Source organism: Melospiza melodia, chromosome 20 (genome assembly GCF_035770615.1).
Source record: "Melospiza melodia melodia isolate bMelMel2 chromosome 20, bMelMel2.pri, whole genome shotgun sequence".
NCBI lineage: Eukaryota > Metazoa > Chordata > Aves > Passeriformes > Passerellidae > Melospiza > Melospiza melodia.
This window is the reverse complement of record NC_086213.1, coordinates 12,221,021-12,243,445: the sequence shown is the minus strand read 5'-3', so window position 1 is coordinate 12,243,445 and position 22,425 is coordinate 12,221,021. Positions and strand designations below refer to the sequence as shown.

Sequence of the window (22,425 nt, the reverse complement as noted above, 5' to 3'; positions counted from 1 at the left end):
CTTGTTACTGAGTTGTAACTGGCACTGCTGCTTTGCTTGTGTAACTGGACCTGTGAAGATGTGGGAGCTGTGTTTTGCAGATCTTCCTCCTGTGCCCACAACTCAGGCAGATAATATGCCAGGATCCTATAAAAGGACAAAATGGTTAAAGGGACAGTGGTATGTCCCCTTAAATTGTTTATCAAACCTACTTTGGGTATATAAACTGATGATCAGAAGCACTGTTCTGCTGTTTTTGCAAGGCAGTGCAGTTTAACTCAGCCTGCAGTGAGGATGGCTAAGCCAAGTCACATTGTGTTGTATTTTTCATGGGCAAAAGTGTCTTGTGCAAACTTGGAGTACAATTACACTTCACTGCAAGTCAGAGTTTCAAATACATCTCACAAGACAGGAGTTGTTTTTTGCATTCTTGCTAGTCGTGTTATTTTTAATCTTTGTTTAAACCACAGGATTGTTAAACTGGGTGAAAAAATACTCGTGTAATCAATCAAACAAGGAAGTGCTGTTATTATGTCCTTCTAGTCAATATCTGGATTTTGGGCAAAAATCTTTGCCAGAGTGTTGTGGTATTTCAGTGAGCTGAAGTTGCTGGTGTATCAGAAGCACCACTGAAGTATTTCAGTCCATTTGATGGCTCCTCAAAGAAGAGATTCTTCCTTTAAAAATGTGAAAAACGAGGGCTGCTTTTATAGACATGCGCCAGCCTGCTTTGGCATTGCTAGGCAGCCTGACCTCTCCTCCTTTCCTTTGGCAGGATGATGATGTGGTTCTGTGGCAAAAAAGAAGGTATGGCAGAGAAACCCCTGTGCCCATGGAGGAGGGCAGCCTGTTGGATGCAGACATGCTCATGTCCGAGTTCACCGACACCCTGTTCTCCACACTCTCTTCACATCAGCTGGTTTCCTGGCCAAACTCCAGGGACATAGGTATTTATTGGCTGTAGCTGTGCTGCAGTGAGAACCCCTAAAAACACTCTGGTTTGCTGCTCTTGTAGTCTTGCCTAAGAAATCGATCTTATATTGCTGATACAGATAAAAACAGGTCAGGGGACGTAGCTGTCTTATGATTCTGTAGGTTATAGAATCTATATCCATATAGAATTAATGACCCAAATTTAATTTCTGTCTTAGCTTCTTCTGTGCTGCTCCCAGCTTTGCCCCCTGATGTTGCTCTGAATAAATCTGTAATGAGCAGTATTTACTTTATCAGTGGTGAAGACATTGGGATTTATCTCAAAGCACAGTTGTGTGTGTATTTTTAAGGGAGTGCCTGTGTATTTTTGTTTGGCTTTGTCCGGAAGAATCAGTGCAAGTTTCATCTGTACAAACAATCCCAAAAGCTATTCAACTTTCTCTGGAGGCTATGACTGTCTGATGGGACAGCACATGTCCTCTGTTCACCATCCTTGCTGCAGGGATGTCTGAGCAACTCCAGAGCAGCCATGGTTTACATTAATTGTACTCAAGGCAAATGAAATGGGTGATGGTTTACTTTAAAATTCTCTGTTATGAGCTGTGGTGGATCAGGCTGTGCTCTCCAGCAAGGTTTTGTGTAGTGCAGCTCAATTAGAGCCTTCAGGTTTCACCCCTTCCATTTTAGCAATTGAAAGTTTCATTGCCCAATGGTTTGATATCTGGATTGTGCTGTAGCTCTGAAGAGAAGCAGATGCTCAGTTCCTTTCAGCAGCAGTTTTTCTGTAACATCTTGGCCAAGCCTGGCTGTGGAGTGTTTTATTCCTGCAGCTGTTATTATGTGAGTGATGGGAAGCTAATCTAATCTGTCTCCTGAATTTTGCAGGACACTTAGGAAATGCTGACATGATTCAACCAGGGCTTATTCCTCTCCAGCCAAATTTTGATTTTATGGATACTTTTGAACCTTTTCAGGGTAAGAATCATAAAGAGTTCACTAATTTCTTAAGTATTGCAGTGATTTATGAATTAGGTTTTAAATAAAACTTTAAGTACTACAAACATTTAAGGTTTCCCCATTTCACACTTCTTAGTGATGAAGACATTTAACATTTTGTTTGTCTTTGAATGTTTTATGGCACTGTCAAGAATTCCATATAACACTGAACTACTGCTGACAACTTTGATGGTTATGGATCCTCATGGAAGTAAAGAGTGATATCTATTTGCTGGCTCTGCAAGCAGTCTGCATCACATAACTGTACTTTGTGGGACTCACTGAGGATCAGCTCTTGGCTGTCTCTGTGTAGATGAACCTTTAACAGGACTGATTTTTGCATTGTCCCAGTTTGCATGGAAGTTGAAGGAGTCAGAGATCAGTTCCTCTGAAGACAAAATTCACTGCTCAGTCAACAGCAGTTGTATGAAGCAAAAAGCTCATGGTTTCGTTATTGATTAAATAATACTGATAGTCCTGTGAATGTTAAGATCTAGCAATGCTGTATCTCAAGTATGAAAAGCAGAAAATTAATAGGTGGCTTTTCATATTTCAGAATTATTCACTCCCAGTCGCTCCAGTAATTATTTCCCTTCCGTGTCTGCTGTCAGCTCAGCTACCACAGACAGCAGCAGCCACTCGTCCCAGGTAAGAGAGGTTTCAAACAGAAGGTTCTGCCATGAGCCCTGTGCTCTCAGGAGGAGTTCAGGCATGTGTGAGTCAGTGATATTTCCTTCTCTCAGTCTCCTGTCCTGCCGTCGGGTTCGCTGCCCAGCACGCTCCCAGCAGGGAACATCAGCGATGGACTGATTCCTTCCTCAGTACCTGCTCCTGGCATTCCTGACGTCGTTGCTGACCAGTGCTCCAGCATTAGAAGTGGGGGATCTTTCATCCAGCCGGCAGACTTCCCTCCTGACACGTCTCTCAGCGGGCCACAAACTTTCATGTCGGTGTTCCAGCCGCCGCTGCCGCTGCTGCAGCCCGCGGGCGCCCCGCAGCCGCCCCCGCTGCCCGCGGTGCCGCTCGGCTCCAGCCTGAGCCCCGCCCCCGCCGCCTTCGCCGCTCCAGAAACGCCCAAGTTCGGCCTCTGCGAATCCTCGGTCATCACTCACACGGCCTCTGCCACGCTGACCCACAACGCCCCTGCCACCACCTTCAGCCAGAGCCAGAGCCAGAGCCTGGTCCTGGCCACGCAGCAGCCGGGGGCAGGAGTGCCTTGTAACCTGGCCTTCCAGACTGCTGTTGTGCAGGGGCAGCCCCGGCCCCAGCTGCAGTCCCAGCTGACATTTGCACTCCCCAAACCTGTTCCTCTGGCCAGTGCTGGGACGAGGCCCAAACAGTCACAAAAAATAGTGCCTGCTCCGAAGCTTGAAACAGTGTCCTTAGTGGTAAAGAATGCCTTCATCACCCCAGGTGAGGAGCACTGTGGGAGGATGGTTTTGTTTTCTGAGCGGGACTAGCAGGAGGAAAAGACCTCCTTGCTTTTCTTGCTTAACATAATAAGTTAAAATAGAGCTGCTGAGTGTGTCCATGGAACCCTTGAATCCACTGGCTGAATGCAGTGGCTGCACTGTTCAGTGGGATGCTCTGCACTGCTGCAAGGACTGGAAGCAGTTTGGTTGAGTGTGAAAAGCTGACTTGCAAAAGGGGGTCTCTTTTTGTATCATCTGTGGTGGGCTGTGTAGCTGCAGCAGCTCTGTGCTCCTGCCCCATAGAAGCCCTGGATTTAGGAGTGATGCTGTTGTGATTCACTGCCCCTCAGGGCACTCAGCCACAGTGGAGGAGGAGATTCTCCTGAGGGAGATGGAAATCTTTGGCTCAAGCAGTCTAGAGACCCTTGAGATGCTTTAAGTCAGGAGTGGGTTTCATGTCAGGGTAGGAACACCTGGGACTTCCACACTGGGTGGGATTTGGAGCCACTGGCGCTGCACAAGGCAAAGAATAACAAGATAAGGAGCGAGAATTTATCTTGTGATGTTTCTTGTAGGAAAGCTCAAGGCTGGAGCAGGACAGGCAGAACACTCTTGGGGTTATTGCAGTCTGTTTTTAGACTTGTGCTGGCTGGGGGCCAAGTGACTTCAGCCACTTGAAATGTGCAACAACAATTCAAGAAAAAGCCTGCCTGGAGGAGAAATGTTAAACAGGCTTTACTGGGGAGTAGGTGTGTCTGCCAGGGCCTGACAGTGAGGTTATCCACCAAAGAGAAAAATCACTGTTCAGGAGAAGAACAGACCCAAGATGGAATTCTAGGGTGTCACTGGGATCAATTTGGTCCATGATTAAAAGCATGAGGGTGTTAATGGCAGTGTTCCTATCTGCAGTGTGTTATAAACCAACATTCCCTGTACCTTCAGCAGCTGAGACATGCATTTCTCACCTAGTAAAGATTGTAGGCAGCTCATTTTCAGAAAGCCTTTGCTCCTGCTTTTCTCAGGGCTTCCTGGGTTGTTCCTCACCCCATATATTACTTTCCCAGTGCTCCACCGTTTACTTCTAGACCATCACAACCAGTGGGTTTGTTTCTCATCTAGATTAATGGCATGTATTTGGGGATCATGGTGTTCCTAAACTACTGGGACATCAAGCTCAGGGGACAAATCCAAGAATTTATATAAATACTAGAGCTTTATTTTTGGAAACAGAATAAACATCAGTACTTGTAACTGAGGCATTTCTGCCTGTAATTTGTGTTCAGGACAAACAAATCATCTCCTGACTGTAAAGCAAATTACATTATATCTGATGTTAAAAATGCTGTGTGTATAAGGACCCAAAAACCTGTACAGATTGTCTCATCAGGTGCAAGACTTTACTGCTATCACCACTTCATGATAAATGTGCTGATTTGGAGAGAAAAGTCTGTAAAAGATGCATTCATAGGACAGAAACATGATTCATGAAAAGTGACTTCTAAATGTTGTTACTGGTTGCTGCAGGTCCCCAAGTGTGGAAGTCAGAAAGGCCAAGCCTGTGCAGCAGCATTAATGCACTGTCAGAGTAGGCTCTTGAGGGCAATAGAGATGTCACAAGTCCAGCTGAACGTCAGTGAACAGTGGAAAGGTTGTGATTCCAGCTTTAGATGTGGGAATGCTCAAAGAATGAACTCCCTGTGTCAGTGACAGAGCCACAAGGCTGGCACAAGGTTTGTGCAATCCCCAGGCCTCTCTTGTGGAGACTGTGCAGAAACTCCAGTTGAGTCAAAACACTCAGGTGTTGTGAGGCAGAGGTGACACTGTCAGGGAGGGGACACTGGATAACCCTGCACTGTCTCCCTGTCCTGCTGTGTGTGTCCTTCAGGGTGCTGATGCTGAGCTGCAGAGGGGTGGCTTGGCAGGGGCTGAGCTGTGCTGACATTTCTCCTGCATCATGACTTTATTTGTACAAAAGAGAGCTGAACCAGTGAAGCCAAATATGTTTGGTTCATTTTTATCAAAACCCAGACAGAAGCTGTGTCTTTGCCTGATTTTTCCCTTAGTGACAGCTTAGGATGGTCAGTCATGTTCTGTAGAGACTGGGCAAGAACAATGTCAGCATGAGTGCCATGGTAGTAACTGCACATCTGCATTGGTTACATGGAGATCTTAACAGATTCATATGGAGACATTTGCTGCTATTCAGAATTGCCTCCAGCTGCCTAAGCACTGCAGGACTCTTGGTTCTGTAGCATGTTTTGTGGAATTTTGATGCTGATTCCCAATCACATTTGATTGTCTTGTGGTTGTGTGTCATCTAAAGCAGCTATAATACCAGATAGTGAAAGAAGCTGGTAGGCTGAAGTGCTGAGGGAAAGGATTTAAGATACATATATGAGGAACCATGAAGTATTGAGTCCTTGACCCTTCCTGGGTCAGCAGAGCAAGCCTGAGGTCCCAAAGTGTGGATGGAAGAGGAGAGCTGAAGATGGTCCTCTCCTGTCAAACCCAGCTCTGACAGAATTAAGACACTTTGTATCTCCCTGAGTTACCACATACCTCTGTAAATTCACAGTGAAACAGTGACAGTGATGCTAGGAAACTCAGAAATAGCTGGAGTGTTCAAGTCCTTTGTACTGAATTAAAGGGGTTGAGATTATTGGAAGACTTGGTGGCATTTTATACTGTAGTGACATAGTAGCAAATAGATGCCCATTGATCCATGCCCATGTTTAATGACAAGTTATTTCATACAAAATAATTTCCATCTTTTTTTTTTTGTATCATTAACTATTCTAACTGAATTGTGTTCTTCAGCTGCCTTTCAGGGACAGTCCAGAGCTGTGATTGTAACTCCAGCACCTTTAAAAAGAGAGGGGATTTTGACGCCAGCCACGTCTCAGTCTAATGTTGCAATTGCACCAGCTGGAATTGTCAGAGTAAGGAGAAGATAAAAAAAATTATATATTTGTTTTCTAGGCCTGTTATTTGCAAGTAGTCAGAGCCATAATGTGCTCAGGCGGGTAACAAGTCCAGTAAATCATCTGTTACCCAACGTATGCATTTGTGCGTTCAGCTTTATGTTTGCTTGTTTTTAATGTAGCCACTTCATGGGCTTGGAAGCACTTTATAGTCTTGACAGGCTCTGTCTCACACAACAGTAAGATTCCAAGGAGGCCTGTACTCACAGTGCTGTGGATGGGGATGGTTTGTGCTTTAACTGTGCAGAGGCTGGAAGGAGCCCAGGGAGCTCACCTTTCCACTGCCATATTGGAAAACATGCACTGGGGATGTGAGTGGGTTTCCCCAATATGTTGTGTGCAGGAAGATGGAGATAGATTTTAGTATATTATGCTGTTGATGTGTTGTAATACTGCTTTAAGTTATGAAAGGATACTGGTCTCCTGCCAGAAGCCTGACTTTGGTGCCTGCCAATTCCTTATATATTAGCCCTTGTTTCATGTCATCAGATTGTTGATCATGTATTAATTTGCTACTTTTAGTGAAAGGCAAGGTAACAAATCTCTCTTTCTCTCTTTTTCTTTCTTAATCTCTCCCCCCACTTTGTCCTTTCTCTCTTCCCTTCTCTCCCTCTGCCCCTCCTGCTCTTTCTCTCTGTTTTTCTCTGTGCTGTCTCTGTGCTGTTCCCAGGCTCCCGGGGTGACGGAGTTCCGTAGTAACATTCTGGTTGGTCCAGCACAGCGAGCACCAAGTAGTCAACAAAGCCAGTCCACAGTCTCACATCTCTTTCCTCCTAGTGTAGTCCAAGATGTGTTGGTGAAAGGAGAGCACATCCCTTCTCACTGTAGCAGTTCACAAGTTCCCTCACCTACACCTAGTAAGTTAGAAAGCTGTAAGCATTCTCTCTCCTGAACATGGAAGTGTTTCTGGTGGGTAGGCAGGGTGTAAATGGGCCTTGAGGAGCTCTGGATAATTTTTGAAGGAAAAGCTTTTCAGGCCATTCTACCCCACAGCTTCAAATGGATCCAGTGGTTTCCAATTTCTTGTCTTAAATGACTGTGCAGCATCCCCACAAACTGTGATTTTGTGTTTCCTGTGAGTGGCTCCTTTCTAAAAGGATGTGCTGTCGTAGTCACCAAGAGATGAAAGGCATCTGTGTAGGAAGTGCTGAATAGGTTTGTTGTTCAGTGTCATAGCTGTGATTTTGACTGGAGGATCTCAGACACAATCCTTGTAGGTAAGTGCAAAGACTCCTTTTGCATGTGCATTGACAGAGTGTTCCCTGGGCTGGTTCTGGTGGTCAGTGGCTTGTAAGTGTCACCATCATGTTCCAGGCCTTAGAGACAAATGGGGGAGCCCAGCAGGACAATGGAATCACATCCTGTGCATCCAACATGCCTTTGCTGAAATATATGTGTGGAAGGACAATTACATCTTGCTATTCAGGATGTGTCATGTGACATCATGTCCTCAGCTTTCCCAGCAGTCCTGATGTTCTCTAGCACGTGGTTGCTGCATCAGTGTAATTTGGTTGCTGACTGCATTTCAGTTCAATTCTGAGTAGAAACTTTTCAGCAGTTACATTTGCTACAGAAAGTTGTTTGTTAATGTGTCTTGTGTTTTTTCCTTTCTGAAGGCCGGGACTGTCAGAATTCAGGCCAGGCTTCCCCCTGCACCTCTGAGCAGAGCCCCAGCCCACAGTCTCCTCAAAACAGCTGCTCAGGAAAACCTGCCACTGACCCTGCTGTGGCTGCACTTAAGGTGTGTGTCCTTTCCTTTGAGGGGCTTTTCTTTGCCTTCATAGCTGCTTTTCTGTCCTGATGTCTGAGCATAGCTAGAGAAAGTTGTGCTTCAGGACAGTAGCATTGTGTGTAAGGCTTATCTTGCTGTTGCATCTGTGCTGCTCTGTGCAATCCAAAATGTCAGACTCTAATCTACTCTGCTCCTCAGGGACGTGTCACCAGAGGGGCCAGGCTTTGCTGTACCTCTGCAGGTCCTTATGGTCATGACAGCAGTTCCTGCTGTGGCTCTCAGGAGTGTTGTGACAGGTGTCAGTTCACTTGTCAAAGGTTTCAGGCTTAGTGTTCTAAACTGTGGCTTTTTGCCATTGTTCTACTGGGGCTCTTCAGTCTGCAGGGCTCTGGCCATCACTGGAGGGGGAGTTCTTGACCTGCTGAGTTATTACATGTCTCCAGTGATGCTTTGCTGCTCCACAGAGAAGCAGCTCCACAGACTCTACGAGTTACACCTGTAAAACCCTTGGAGAATCACTGGGGTAAGAACTGGGCGGTCTGGAGATAGCACCCGAGTGCTGGTTGTACCTCACACACAGCTGACCTTGTCAGAACACTTTCTGTGGTGACATGAGAAACTTCTCCATGAAAACCCCAGCAGAACAATCAGCTGTAACCCTCTCATTCATTTTGTTGTGGGAGGGAGCATTACTTAACAGTTCTGCAAGTGCCAGCCCCCTTCTGGCTCTGTGTACCCTGTGAGTTGGTGGCAGTTTGGTTATTCTAGGGCAGAAAGGTAAGTTTAACACCTGCAGCCTGTGACTAAACTCAGGTCTAGGTCTGTTGCAGAGGACAATCAGAACTGCCCCTTGGTGACCATGCTGCAAGTTACTCAGAAAAGCTGGCAGGGATTTGCTTGGCATGAGAGCTCACAAGCCTTGCATGCAGTCTGTTCTGCTGCTAGAGTAAGGTAGCAAAGGAACAAATTAGTAGAGCTGGCTGATGGTGGGAAAGTGGTCACTAGATGGAAAAGCAAAGACACAGCTTTACAGCCATGTAAACACACCTGCTCTCACAGGAATTGCTTTGGATATGTACTGTTAGTAACTCTTTTGTAAGACAAGGGAGAAACAGTGATATTTGCCAGAGTCCAGATGCATGTGCTTTTGTTCCTCTGTATTGTCAAGTTAGATTAAACAGTTCTGTATTGCTAGGGAACATGGTTATTTCAGTTTGGGAAAGCATGGAGTGCACTGGAAATCTCAGTCCTGCTCATGAACCTGCATTTTCTGTGGTTTTGGGCAACCACTTCACTGCTTTATTACATTGCTTTCCTCCATTATAAAGTGGGGTGATGGTGAGCTGCTGCCAGAAAGCCTCACTTTTCCAGAAATGTGTTCTCAAAGTGCAAACTCTGTTAAAGAACTTCCTTCATCCCAGTTTCCTGTGGCAGACTCCCAGGAGAAAGCAGTAATTGAGCAATAGGAGCAACTTGGGCTGCTCCTGCAAGAGAGGGACTCAGAAGAAAGAAATCCCTGGGCTGTTGCAGTTTTGGTCTCTGCACCTCCTTCACACGCCTGGCACACAGCTCTGTGTGGAGTGGGGATTTTCAGTCATATCTGGAGTAGTTTTGTTCCTTCCTGGATGGTTTCTGTGTGTCCCTGCTGTGGCTGTGACAGTGTCACCATCCCAGGGATGATCCCTGGCTGTTCCAGGCTCCAGCTGAGCTGGGCAGGAGCCACAGGGCAGCGGTGTGGCCCCAGCTTTGGGAAGGGATCTGCCGGCTGCTCCTTTGTCCTCGGCAGCTCAGAGCCTTGGAATAATCTGGTATTCCCAGTGCCTGAGCAGAAACTAGAGCTCCTTTTCTTTCTGTTGGCACCGACCTTGGGAGCTCCTGTCAGTGTTTAGGTGGCTCCCCAGCCCTGGGATCCAGGGGCTGCAGGATCTTCCTGTGCCTAAAAAATCCTGCCAGTTGTTTTCTTTGTTACTGATTGTGAGGTATTTTTGTCACAGCCTGGACCAGTTCTGGGTCTACTGATCTTTGTTCTTTTGTTAATATAAATCCTAAATATTTTACTTCCTGATGACACAGCTGAAGCTTAGAAAGATATGTGGGATGTCCTTTACTTTCTGCTAAAGCGCTCCACAGACAAATGAAATCTTTCAAACATTTGTGTGCCTTGCTGGCAAGTAACAAATCATGTGCATACTGTAGAAGCCTAGAACCTCCAGGTGATATAATATATTTCATATTTTCTCCTTGCCATCCTGGCATGTGATGCTTAGAATAGGTGCAGGTGTCAGAGGTGGGTTGGTCCACAAACACACTGTCAATTCATTAAGATTGTGGAGAGTTGTTCCAGGGCAGGCCATGAATGCCAACAAGTCAACAAAAATGACACTGAATTGAGTAGCTGAAATAGTCATAGCAGTAGAACAGTAATGAGAACAACACAGACTGAGCTGGTTTTATTTATGCAGAATCGAAGGATGAGGCATCTTTCAGAACAAAAACGAAGGTCTAATATCAAGATTGGTTTCAGTGCTCTGAACAGCTTGGTGTCAGCCAACTCCAAGTCGGTAAGTACTGCAGCAGCACTTGGTTTGATGTGAAATGTAAGAAAGAGCCATTCCAAAAGTCTTGTTAATAAATGTAGTGATTTCACTGCTGAGTGGTCAGCTGAGCACAGCAGAGAACGCACTGCTGGAGCACAGCAGTGAGCAGAGGTAGAATGGTAAAGCTCAGGTAAATTCCTAGGATTTCCACACCATTGAGATCTCTGCCTCCCAGCATGGTCATTTCAGATGATTTGGAAAATCTCGTTAGGACTCTTTACACCACCCAGCTGTCTTTAAGAATCAGGGCCTTTTTCCCCCCTTTCACCTGTCACTTGTGCTTGGGTTCACAGAGAAAAAATTCCCAACTGATTTCTCATTGTCCAATGACTTTGTCCACACGAAAAACCTTCTCTGGCTACACCAGTCAACTTAGTTCACTAAATTGAAATACAGATATATCTGCACAACAAAATTTTTAGTGTCCTTTAAATACCAGTAGCTTTGAAACATGGAAAATGTGGAAGCTTTTTATGCAACATGTTGATTTGTTTTTGTCATTTTTATAGTTTCAGAAATTTAGGTGATATGTTGTCAGAATTTCACTTCCTGGCTTGAATAGCCTATTTGAAAGGAAGTCCTTCTTGAAAACTCAGCTTTACTGAAATGTCTGGTTATTTTATTTCTCAAGTACAGATTTTTAATTGGTTCTTCCAAACTGAAGACTATTATTATCTCCTTTGATGGGTCCTTCTCTTTAAAAACTCCAGGTTTCCCAAACAAAATAATTTATATTGTCAACTTAAAGCAGTGCTTCTACCATCTGTCTGGAGATGTAGCACGTACTTCACTACTTGAATAAAACTGTAAATATTTTTAAGAGGACAGATAATGGAATAAAACATTTTAAATTATTAAAATACTACTTTCAACAAAGTAGCAGAATTGTAATTTATGGAAGAAAACAACCCCTACAGCCACATTTCTTTGTACTGGAGTTTGAAGAGGATTCAGAGTTGAGTATCTGAAGTGTTTTGCTCTGCCTGACCCTGTGCTTTTACACACAGTGAAGGGAAATGAAAAGGTGCTGGAGTGCAGGTTAGGAGGACAAACTCTTCACGAACTCAGGTGATTGCAGGAATTGAGCTGTGTGTCTGTTTGGCCTAGATCAGCCACGCCATCACTCTGCAGAAGACAGTGGAATACATCGCCAAGCTGCAGCAGGAGAGGAGCCAGATGCAGGAGGAGACCAGGCGGCTCCGGGAGGAGATCGAGGAGCTGAACGCCACCATCCTGTGAGAACGGGAACTCCCAGGGCCGGAGCAGCAGCTCCCGTGGTGCCAAACAGCAGGGAGGGGGTGCTCAGTGCCACACCAGGGAGCAGATGGGGGTTGGACAGAGCAGAGCTGCTGTGGGGTGGGCACTGGTGCAAACTGTGTGGAGTTTCAGCAAGCTCTGAGCATGGAATGCACAACAGTGGCAGCATCAGGGAGGGTGTGTCAGAATAGTTCTGGGGAGAATTCAGCTAGGATGTTTTTAGAAATTCATTGGTGATGGAACTCTCACTCTTCAGAATGGTTTTGCTGCAGTTTTCTTCTCAAATGCAGTCAGTTTTTATAGAATATTGTGATTGAGTACATAAGACACAGAACCTGGGCTCCAGGAGTTTGCCACTGGCTGAACATAATTGATAAATCACCTTCCCAGTGCCTCAGTTTGCTCTGTGGGTTTATGATTATGTACTGTTGCAAAGCACATTGAGAACTGCACTGGCTTTACTTCCATCTGCAGAAATTTCAGACTTAGGCATGATGTTAAAATTAGCAGTAAATCAAAATATTTTTATTTTTCTTGCAAAATATAACGAAGTCTGCTTAGTTTTATTTTAAATTGGTCTGCTTAGTTTTTTTTTAAATTGGTCTGTTTTATAAGAATCTCCATTACATTTTCTTCTGTACCATTGCTTAGGAGTAACTGTAAATTTTTCCTTGACTTCTAATGTGCCTTGTCCTTAAGGGATGCCCAAAATTACTTTTTTCTATGCTATACTTTGTTTTCAGTTTTGTTGTTTGTAACCAGAAGTTTTTGTAGCAGCTTGATAAATCACTTTGCTGCATGAATATTGACAAAGTTGTTGGGAAAACAGTTTTTATTCCTGACTGGAGCAGTTACACTCTGGGCGGATCATGCACTGGGAAGCCCCTCCAGCAGAGATACCAGGAATACACACTTTTCTCCTGCTGCAGTTTAGTCTGGAAGAGAAATGTGTCCTTTTTGGTGAGATCCTGACCTCCAAACATCTTCTCAGTTCTTGCCAGCAGCAGCTCCCTGCTACCGGGGTTCCCGTAACGCGGCAGAGGTTTGACCACATGAGGAAGATGTTTGATGAGTACGTGAGGAGCAGGACCCTGCAGAACTGGAAGTTTTGGATTGTATCCTTTTATACCAACCTGATGAGCTTGGGCTTTGGTACTGGTATTTTTAGAGCCAAGAACTTGGGATTCTGATGCTGTGACTTAAAGCTGAGTTACTTAAATAGTAAATGTCCTCAGTTTTCATCCACATCTGTGTGTGGATATGGATGCTTGCAGACTTTGTTCACCTCAATGTGTGGGAGGTAAAGGCAAAGTAAAAGGCAATGCAGAGGCAAGGTTTTCTTGCTAGGTTATTGTACTGCAAGAAATCTTTTGTGGGCTCTGCTGTAACTGCAGCTCTGTTTGGCTTTTGGGAAATGTACCTAGACAATAGCAAAGATTTCAGGGGAAGAAAAAGTACAGTTACTGAAACTATTCAAAAATCTGCACATTCTCTTTTCCTTTTTTCCTCTTCAGGTCTATCTGGAGGAATTTTGCAAAATATGGTGAATATCACTAGGAACTAGGGTTCAGTTTTTTTCTCATTGCAATCCCTCTGGCAGTTGAAGTCCATTTAGAAATCCAGTGTTTTCTCTGCCATAGCCTTTCCCATAGAATGCCTTGAACTCCCCCTTTGTTGTCTCCTTTAACATTTGGTGGTTTGCAGTTCAGCATTATTATTAAGCCATTGTTTGAGTCCTTCAATGGGATGGTTTCCACAACAAGCTTTAAGGATCTGAATGAAACTGCACTGGCCTGGTTGGATCAGCACTGTTCTCTTCCTGTTCTGAGGCCAAGTAAGTGAGGTTCCATCCAGCAGCTCTTCAGATCACAGAAAGTAAGATATAATAGCATTTCTTAAAAGTCAGAGTGTGACAGAGAAAGCACATGATGCTGAATGTGGCTTTCGCTTCCTTTTTGTTAGCTCAGTGAAAAAATAAGAGCCTCTTCTGACTGTGAAGACAGAAAAAAATTGTTGAATATACCAGAATTTAAACAGTCTTTAACTACATTTAAATTTCAAAGGCTTGGCTCTAGTTGGAGTATGTTTGGCAGTGTGATTTATCTCATAATGAGGGAAGACCTCTGAGATTTGTATTTAGCTTTGGAGTGACCTTCTGTTTGGGACTCACTGCTTGATTCATTCCCTTTTGCCTTTCACGAGTATTTAATTTACATTTATAGCTGTCAAGGGATGCTCTATTTTGCAGAAGAGAGATCAATCAGATTAATAGCTTTTCCTGATGCTTTCCTGCCCTTTTTTTTCCCCAGTGGTGCTGAACACCCTGCGGCAGCTGAGCAGGAGCACCTCCATCCTGTCGGACCCGCAGCGGCTGCCGGAGCAGGCGCGCGAGGCCGCGACGAAGGTGAACAAGAGAGCTGGGGACACCTAACAGCCAAAGACACTGAGGTGCTTGTCCCAGGGGTGGAGACCCTGCCAGGCCCTGCCTGCCCAGGCTCCTCCAGTCAGTGCACTTTAGAAAGGATTCTCTCCATCACCAGAGACATTGTTCAGGGCACCCGGCCCTGCCTTGAGAAGAGGTGCAGGTGATGCAGCGTTGTCAGAACGTTTGGGTTCCTCTCCAGTGCTGTGCTGTGCTCTGTCAGTGAGAAAAAACCACCAAGCTCAGGTAAACTCAGCAGGTTTGAGCCCTGCAGGCAGCAATAGATCTCCATCAATGCATCCTTATGCAACTAATGGAACGCCCTCAGTTCTCTGAAGTGTAAATCCTGTGCACCAAGGAATGTGCTCTTCAAGGGGAAAAAATACTTCTGATTTCGTGAAGCAAAATGTGCTTTTTATTTTGTTCTCTGGTATTTGGTTCCATATGTTTTACTTGAATAGTGAAAATTGTTAAACAGGATCATATGAAAAACCAAAGGAGAAGAAAAATCTGTCAGTGATGTCAACTCATGGCAAAAATACTAGAATTAAAATCTCAGGCTGTGTTTTGTGTATTTTTATTTTAATGAGTGTATCATTGCATTTGATCAGTTTCAAGACGTGCTTTATTTTCTAGTAAATAAAGTAGCTGATTTTTATTTTTTTTATATAGCCATTGCAAGGGAGTAGCAGGCTGTGCAGTAAGTGCAAGAAAGCAGTTTTAGATTGTATAAATTCTGCAATTAGGATAAATGCATGAATTTATATCAGTTTAACTAGTTAACTGTTTTCTTGCACTCTGCACAGTTCAGCTGCCATCCTCACAAAATGTGCACATATAAAACACATCCATAGGTAAATGTAGTAGCACTTCAGAGACAAGATTTGACTTTGTTATGTTAAAAAATTGGCTTTTTTATTATCTCAGAAGCTATATCAAACCACACAGACTTGCAGTCAGTTCTTTGCTTCTTTGTCTTTCTTTGCTTTTTGCCTTCTGTCTGAAAAACCTGAAGGACTTTGCTAGGCCTGGTCTGTATGGGAAGGTTCTGTTCAACATAAATTATAGGACATGTAAAAATAAGTTTAAAACTCAAAATGCCATATAACATTTTTCAGTGACAATCTCAGCACATCCTGTGCTCTGCTGCAGGTAAACTGAGTCCTGTTCCAGCAGTGATTGTCCATCCTGGGACATTACTGGGACGTTCATTCCTGCTGATTGTTCAAAGTCTGGATGATCCCATGACCCCTGTAATTCCACTCATGACTTGATCCTGATTGTTCAGAGCTCTGCAAAGGTGGGAACACCTCCCTTGAGCAGTTTTCTTCCAGTTCCAAGGGCAGGCTGGAGGTGCTGTGCAGCCTCGCACAGTGGGAAAATGAGGAATAACTGGAGCACTTGGGGCTTGCACACTCTGAAATGGGCTCAGTAGGTTCTCCTTGGGGACAGGAGCTTTTCTCAGCATTGTCCCCATTCTCCTCCACTCGGTGGGCCAGAGTTTGGAAGGTAACAATGGTCATGGGGAGTAGGGCTGAGCACAGGTGGAGGTTTTGTTCTTGTTTCTCCTTTGTCCTGAGTTCTTGCAGCTAATGGCTTTTCTTGCAGAAAAAAGCTTTTCCTTTCCTTCTGTGAGAGCAGCACTGTAGGAAGGACAAGGCACAAAAGGTGAGCCTCTCCCTGCATGGAGGCACTGAGGACTGAAGGGGAAGGCAGAATGGCAATTTTGTACCAACACAGCTCCTCTGTGCAGGCAGAGAGAAACATGCTCTTCTTTCTCTTTTTTTACAGTAGATTTGACAAATAACTTGAAGTTTGTGGCACATGTGAAAACCTGTGTCCCTGTCACAGAAGCAACAAAATTTCAAGTCTCAGCCAAGGAATGGTGTGTAAAGGTTGTCATAGTAATTAAATAGTGAGTAGATTTTTGGGAGGGATCCATTCCCAGATCTTTCATAATGCTGTAATCAATTAAGCAATATTCTTTTGGATACATCTGGGTAAGAAGTGTTAAATAAGTGAATCATTTTTTGAATCAGTGCTTTCAATCCTCCTATTTTTATCACTAGTTGTGAATTTGACTCCAGTAAAATCAGTTTACACTGTGATGAGCTGGGGATGTCCCTTATGTCCTTTCCTTGGAAGGGACCTCACTGTCTGTTCAGAACATGTGTGGGTTTCTAGCAAGAAAACAGCAGGCACAGTGTCCAAGAGTTTTTGCTGACCTTTTCAGATGAGCAGATTCTCTAATGCCTCCCCTGCTTGTCAGCAGTGATGGTGTGTGATTTTCTCCATTTCTGGTATCGATGACGTGGGAGTTCTGTCCCAACAGTCACAGTGCAGTACAATCATCCCCCAGGGCCAGGGGGATCTGAGGACTGAGACCCTGACATCCCAGCTCTCACAGAATGGATTGGAAACTGAAAGCAACCCTAAAGGATCAGCAGAGGTAATTCACCTGAGCTGCCAAAAACTTTGTCCATTCACAGTTTTGATGTGGATGGAAAGCTCATCATCAGATTGCACCATGAGCTGGTTACAATTGGAGGGGAGGTGCTTGTTTAACAAATTGGGATGCAGAAACAAACTCAAAGCAGTATTAAAAAACTGCAAAACTTTTAAGAGAAAAAAAATAAGTATTTCTTACTTAGGCAAGAGTGTAGGAGGGAGGAAAGGAAAAGTGAAAATATACTTTCCACTAGTGCAATTACCAGAAATGATGTGGCTGCTCTTTGAAGCAGTGATTCAATATGTTCTTGTCACCCGTTATTGCAGATCAGAATTCTTTTATCAGTCAGCCTTGTGAGGAGAGTGATTTCACTTCATTTGGAAACACAGGAGGATAAAAGCTGGTTTATGTCTCACATCTGAGCAGTAGAACCACTAAAGATTGGTATGGAAAGAGATGGACCACGTATGTATTAGTTCCTGCATAGTTTTCCACTTTGATTTATGTTTAAAGACCTTAGTCTTTGTTTCTTACCCATGGAGGAATTTAAATACTTTATTGTTTTTCAAAGTTTTGTAGTTTAATCACTCTGATTTCCTCAGTGTCACCAAAGTAAGCAAGCCAAACACACAGTGCCTAAAGTCTGCACAGAATTGCAAGTGCTGCACATCTGTCTGGTGCTAAACTTTTGGAGAACCCCCAGATAACTGAATACAAGTTGTATTCTGTCAAATCCAACATGTTTCACTCAGCAAAGGAGTGGCTAAATAACATATTTATGGCCTGTGATATGCACAAAGTCAAAATGGGATTGTCTGCTGGTTCCTTCTGACCTCCAATTGTATTAATTGGTATATTGTGGATGGCCCCACCCCAAAATTCTGGAGAAGTGGGGCATGATCTGGTGTAGTTATTAGCTTGTATTGTAGTTGTTGGCCTCCTTTTAGCAGGAGGAGTAAGGAGTGAAGGTCCAGGAGCAAACTTGAATTGAAGGAATTTCTGAGGAGGAGGGTCAGAGACAAGTGCACACTTCACCATGACAGTCTGATCTCTGCACAAAACCAAAGGATTCTTGGTTAATACCATTTGACCTGACTGGAATGTTCTTCCATGCTTTTCTAGAGCCCTGGGGAGGGATTTCTTGAAAGAGGGGGCTACCAGAATGTTTCCATCTGTGCCTTAGATCTTGGTGTCCTGTGTGCATTTGATTAATCATAAGTCATCCATTGTTCCCCCTAAAGTGATGCTGTGTGGAAAATTCAGAGAATGGAGGAAGTGGAAGTTCCCTGGCTTTTTAGAGGGTTTTATCTGTGTGGCATTGCTGTGACTCTTTCAGACTGAGGTTGTGAGTAACTGTTTCTGTGCTTGGAAAAAATTGCATCTTCCTTGGCGAATCTACCAACCCTCTCCGCTGCCATGTGCAGGAGCACTTGTGCACACATGGACATAATCTGTGCTCTGCCAAACCCAGCAAACAGGCAAGGCCTTAAACCTCCACATCTGAGACAGAAAAAGATGTCTTTGAAAAGGCAAAGGGCTGTCAAATGTATTGGAAACCTGCATCCCTTTGTATCTTCAGGTTTTTTTACATTCCTGTGTGTGTGTTTGTGTTCACATGTGGTAGAAGGGACAGGGACAGGTAAATTTAGTTTTGTTTGCTTTTAAAGCCCAAAACTCCTAAAAAGGAGTTTGAGAACAGGAGAGGGAAGCTCCCTGCAGAAATGTTCAGTAAGATAATGCTTACTTGAAGGCTGTTTCACTTTCTCAGTTTCTGGAATGGATAGTTCTTGCCTTGATGTTGTCAGCTAGAAAGTACTGCTGAAAATTGAATGAGTTTTTCACTGCTTTTGTCTTTTTCTTTCTATTTTTTTTTTTTTTTTTTTTTGTTCCTTCCCACCTTTATTACATGGAAAACCACAAAAAAACAAAAGGCTGATGACACCCAGTTCAGGTTCTTTAGGGATTCAGTCACACCAGTCTGGAGGACTGTGGACAATTGTTGATAACTTCTAGGAGTTTTTTAAATTAGGTGAGACATCAAGAGTTTTTCTGTTACTCCTCATTGTATACACTTGAGTTGCAGAGGAGATTATTTGGTTTGGTTTTTTTTTTTTATAGGACCCCAATATATTTCCCACAACATCAGTTAAAGTTTTCTCTGGTTTCATTCTTGGTTGGATTTTCTGCTCATTTACTGTGTAGAGCAGAAGTGGTAGAACCAAACTGTAGCTTTATCTGTAAAACTTGAGTTCTTCAGTTACAATTACAGGAACTTCAGTTACAATGAAACACACCTTTGGTATATAATGGAATTCATTTCTAGCCACTGTCTGAACTTTTTATATCTGAACTTTTCCAACATGAATAAGGTTTTCAGTCAAAAAATATCAATGTTACGAGCAAGCCTTTTATCAATACAATGAATAAATAGATTGTTTTCTTCTTCTAACCTTGTATTTAAATGTGTTTTAAGTGAATGGAATTCATTCTTGTTAAGAAAAAATGACAAAAAAAAAGCTTGATGGTATGAGGACTTCAGGTTGTGCTCTTGCTTTGCTTAGGTTTCCTGTTCTGTTGCATGACAACTTCTGTTGTGCTGTTGATATGTAGCACTTTCCAGTAGGTCTGTTAAATTGTGCAATGCATTTTTTTATATTTACAACCAAAACAATAAAGGATATTTTTTGGAAGAAATTGGTTTTAATGCCTTTGCTTTCTGATTGGAGTTGAGGAAATGGTAAGCAGAATTATTCCTGGACCAGGGTTGGAACCTTGGCATCCTTTTTGCAGCTCTAAAAGGTGACAAGAGCACATTGCCCTGTGAACAGTGCTGGAGTTACCTTTGGGTCTGTGTGTTTGGCATTCCCAGAGCAGGGCTCTGTGTTCTCTGTGGAATTTTGGGATTGATGTCGATGTTAGGCACTGAGCTGCTTAAGTCCATTTAAAAATGAAATTAATAAATCTGCCTTTAATGACTGATTTTTGTTTTTCTCTGGTAGGACACTCCAGCTCTATGTGCTTCAGTTGTCACCTCCCTGGCATTTTGGATTTTCTTGCCTAGTGGAAGCAGCAGTGAGGCTCTAGTTGAAGTGAAAGGTAATAGAAGAGTGAAAAGAAAGATTTTATTTTAAAATCACCGCACAAGAGTTTGTGCTGGTTGATGTTATCCTTGTGATTGGTGCTTTTGATTTGATGTTTCTCATGAGAACTTCTGATGAGTCAGGCCTGCAGTTCCAGGAGGTACATAGTGCATTTAGTTTTTCAGAAATCACAAGCTTGATCTCACATAAAGCACTTTGGTGGGAGCGAGGAGCAGTTCTATTTCAACAGTGATAAACCAACTCTCCAGCCTGCCTTCACTCTTGACCAAGCACTACAAATGCCTGAGTTATTGCAGTGATGCTATCAAAGCTCTCTGGGAGGAAGCTGTGGCTGCAGAGCACTGTTTCTGTATTACTGATTTAGTGGTGATTTCAGGGAGGCTGCTGTAACTTCAGCTGAGGTGCCAGAAGAGTTTGTGGTTCCGTTTTGTGGCTGGCACTGCTAATCCTTGAGCACTGCCAAAAGTGGACCTACACTTGCTCTGTGGAAATGATGCCAAATGAAATCACTGCTGTAAGTGATTTCACAGCCCAGGGCTCTCTTTATTTCTAAATTAATGGGATGGAATGCTTGCTATATTTTTGTTTATTTATTTTAACCTATATTTTCCCTCAGGAGCTCATCTCTGCACTTCCTCCAGGAGGTGGGCAGACAAAGAATGGTTATTTGGGTGCTGGGGAAGTTCCCTGTGTGCAAACCCAGAAGTGCCCCTGTGTCATCCAGAGAGATGTTTAACATCAGAATAAGGTGTGTGTGTCACACCCCCAAAGCTTTTCCACCACCAAATGGAAACAAACCCAGGAAAGAAGAGACTCATCCCATCCCTGCGTCTGCTGCTCCCTTCTGACACTCCTTACAGAGCTCCTCCATCCAAACCCTTCATTCCTCACAGGCCTCAAAAGCTTTGTTTTCAACCAGGATAAAAGGGGAACTGCATGTCAGGAGATCTTTGCTGGTAACCAGGTCACAATCACAGCAGAGATGCTCCCTGTGGCTCAGGTGTGCCCTCCAGGGCTGGGGAGGATTTATGTGAGCCTGGTAACCCTGCACCAGGAAGGCCACAGGGCTGCAGGTGTTCTCTCAGTTCTGCCTGGGGCTGCTGCCTTTTCCCCTCTGCAGTGACTGAGTGTTCCCCCTGGGGAAGAAAACTCTTCTGTCTCAGGTAGCTCTGAGTGTTCCCTCTGGGGAAGAAAACTCTTCTGTCTCAGGTAGCTCTGAGTGTTCCCTCTGGGGAAGAAAACTCTTCTGTCTCAGGTAGCTCTGAGTGTTCCCTCTGGGGAAGAAAACTCTTCTGTCTCAGGTAGCTCTGAGTGTTTCCTCTGGGGAAGAAAACTCTTCTGTCTCAGGTAGCTCCTCCCATGATGTGAGTTGGACAGACCTGACTCACTTGGACATCTCAGCACCGCTGAGGAAACATTTCCCTTTCTAGGGAAAACACTTTTGTTGAGCTATTTATATCTTCAGAAGGTGAAACAAAAGCCATGCATGGGAGAGGAAACCACAGGGAGCAGCCCTGTCTAATCCTCTGGTTCAGCAAGGCTTAAGTGGTTTGTGTGAGTCCTTCACAGTGGTGATCTTTAAGCCCTGGGGTGTGAATGTTTTCCTCCTCTGAGAGGTTTGCTGACCCCACCTGAAAAGGTCAGGCAGGTGTTGATTCAGCCTTGGGGATAACCAAGGCATAAAACAACCCCAGGCAGTGGGGTTTTTTTCCCAACCACTCTTCTTTTTCTATTAAAAATGGAGGATAGGAGGTTGGGGTTTTACCTTCTTCATGTCACCACTCTGTGACATCTCCACAGTTGTGTTTGAAATGGGCCCTCTTTGGGAAGAATTCTTCTCCTGGCTCCAGCAGGGAGCTTGGTCTCTCAGTTTCTCTTGGGAAACTTGAGTGCTTCTCTAGGATCCCCCCCCTCAGATTTTTGGGGGGCTGGCAGTGTAACTCAGTTGATGTCAAACCCACTTTTCCTGGAGAAGTTTGAGCAGAACAGGGCCAGTGCAAGATATATTGTAAAAAAGAATTAGTAAAAAGAGAATCCAGCAATATTTTTTTTATTTAATATTTTAATTAAGTTCCAGTTTCTATCCAAAGGTGGTAACAGGAAATGAGTAAAGCCATTCATCTACTAAGTAGCAAATAGATCCTTCTCGGTATTAAAATATAAGAGTTTAAAACATGAATAAATAAATATATAAACTAATTGCTTAAATAGATTTATAAAAATAGATGTGTTGTATAAATTCATAATTCATAAATTCATAAATAAATTCCCTGGTAGAGAGAGAAGTACAAAATCAGCCTGCTGACAATCAACTTTCTTTTGAAAAACAACTGCAAGATAAAAATATAAATAACAATAAAATTACTGAAATTATACTTTTTTATATATGTCAGGGCTGGTTAATTAAATTACCTTGACTCATGTTAGTCCATCCTTATTACATGCCATTGCAAATAAGACAATATAAATAGTTTTACAATAAATACATTCAATAACACATTTATCCTTTAAATATTAAATTAAACTAGATTATATAGTTAGAAAAAATAGCAAGTATATTATCCAT

The 22,425-nt window shown here is 43.6% G+C and overlaps 1 protein-coding gene across 1 annotated transcript in view; it reads left to right on the top strand.

The window, feature by feature from the left end:
• MLXIP (MLX interacting protein) overlaps nucleotides 1-19,452 on the top strand; it is a 43,736-nt gene extending 24,284 nt beyond the window's left edge. Inside the window, exons 6-17 of the mRNA XM_063173035.1 lie at nucleotides 755-926; nucleotides 1,798-1,887; nucleotides 2,465-2,556; nucleotides 2,652-3,321; nucleotides 6,138-6,259; nucleotides 6,972-7,158; nucleotides 7,918-8,042; nucleotides 10,496-10,594; nucleotides 11,738-11,865; nucleotides 12,879-13,002; nucleotides 13,592-13,721; nucleotides 14,197-19,452. Of these exons, the coding sequence (XP_063029105.1) occupies nucleotides 755-926; nucleotides 1,798-1,887; nucleotides 2,465-2,556; nucleotides 2,652-3,321; nucleotides 6,138-6,259; nucleotides 6,972-7,158; nucleotides 7,918-8,042; nucleotides 10,496-10,594; nucleotides 11,738-11,865; nucleotides 12,879-13,002; nucleotides 13,592-13,721; nucleotides 14,197-14,318 (2,061 nt within the window). The 3' untranslated portion in view covers nucleotides 14,319-19,452. The remainder of the gene's footprint in view (nucleotides 1-754; nucleotides 927-1,797; nucleotides 1,888-2,464; nucleotides 2,557-2,651; nucleotides 3,322-6,137; nucleotides 6,260-6,971; nucleotides 7,159-7,917; nucleotides 8,043-10,495; nucleotides 10,595-11,737; nucleotides 11,866-12,878; nucleotides 13,003-13,591; nucleotides 13,722-14,196) is intronic.
• The last annotated feature ends 2,973 nt before the right edge of the window (nucleotides 19,453-22,425 follow it).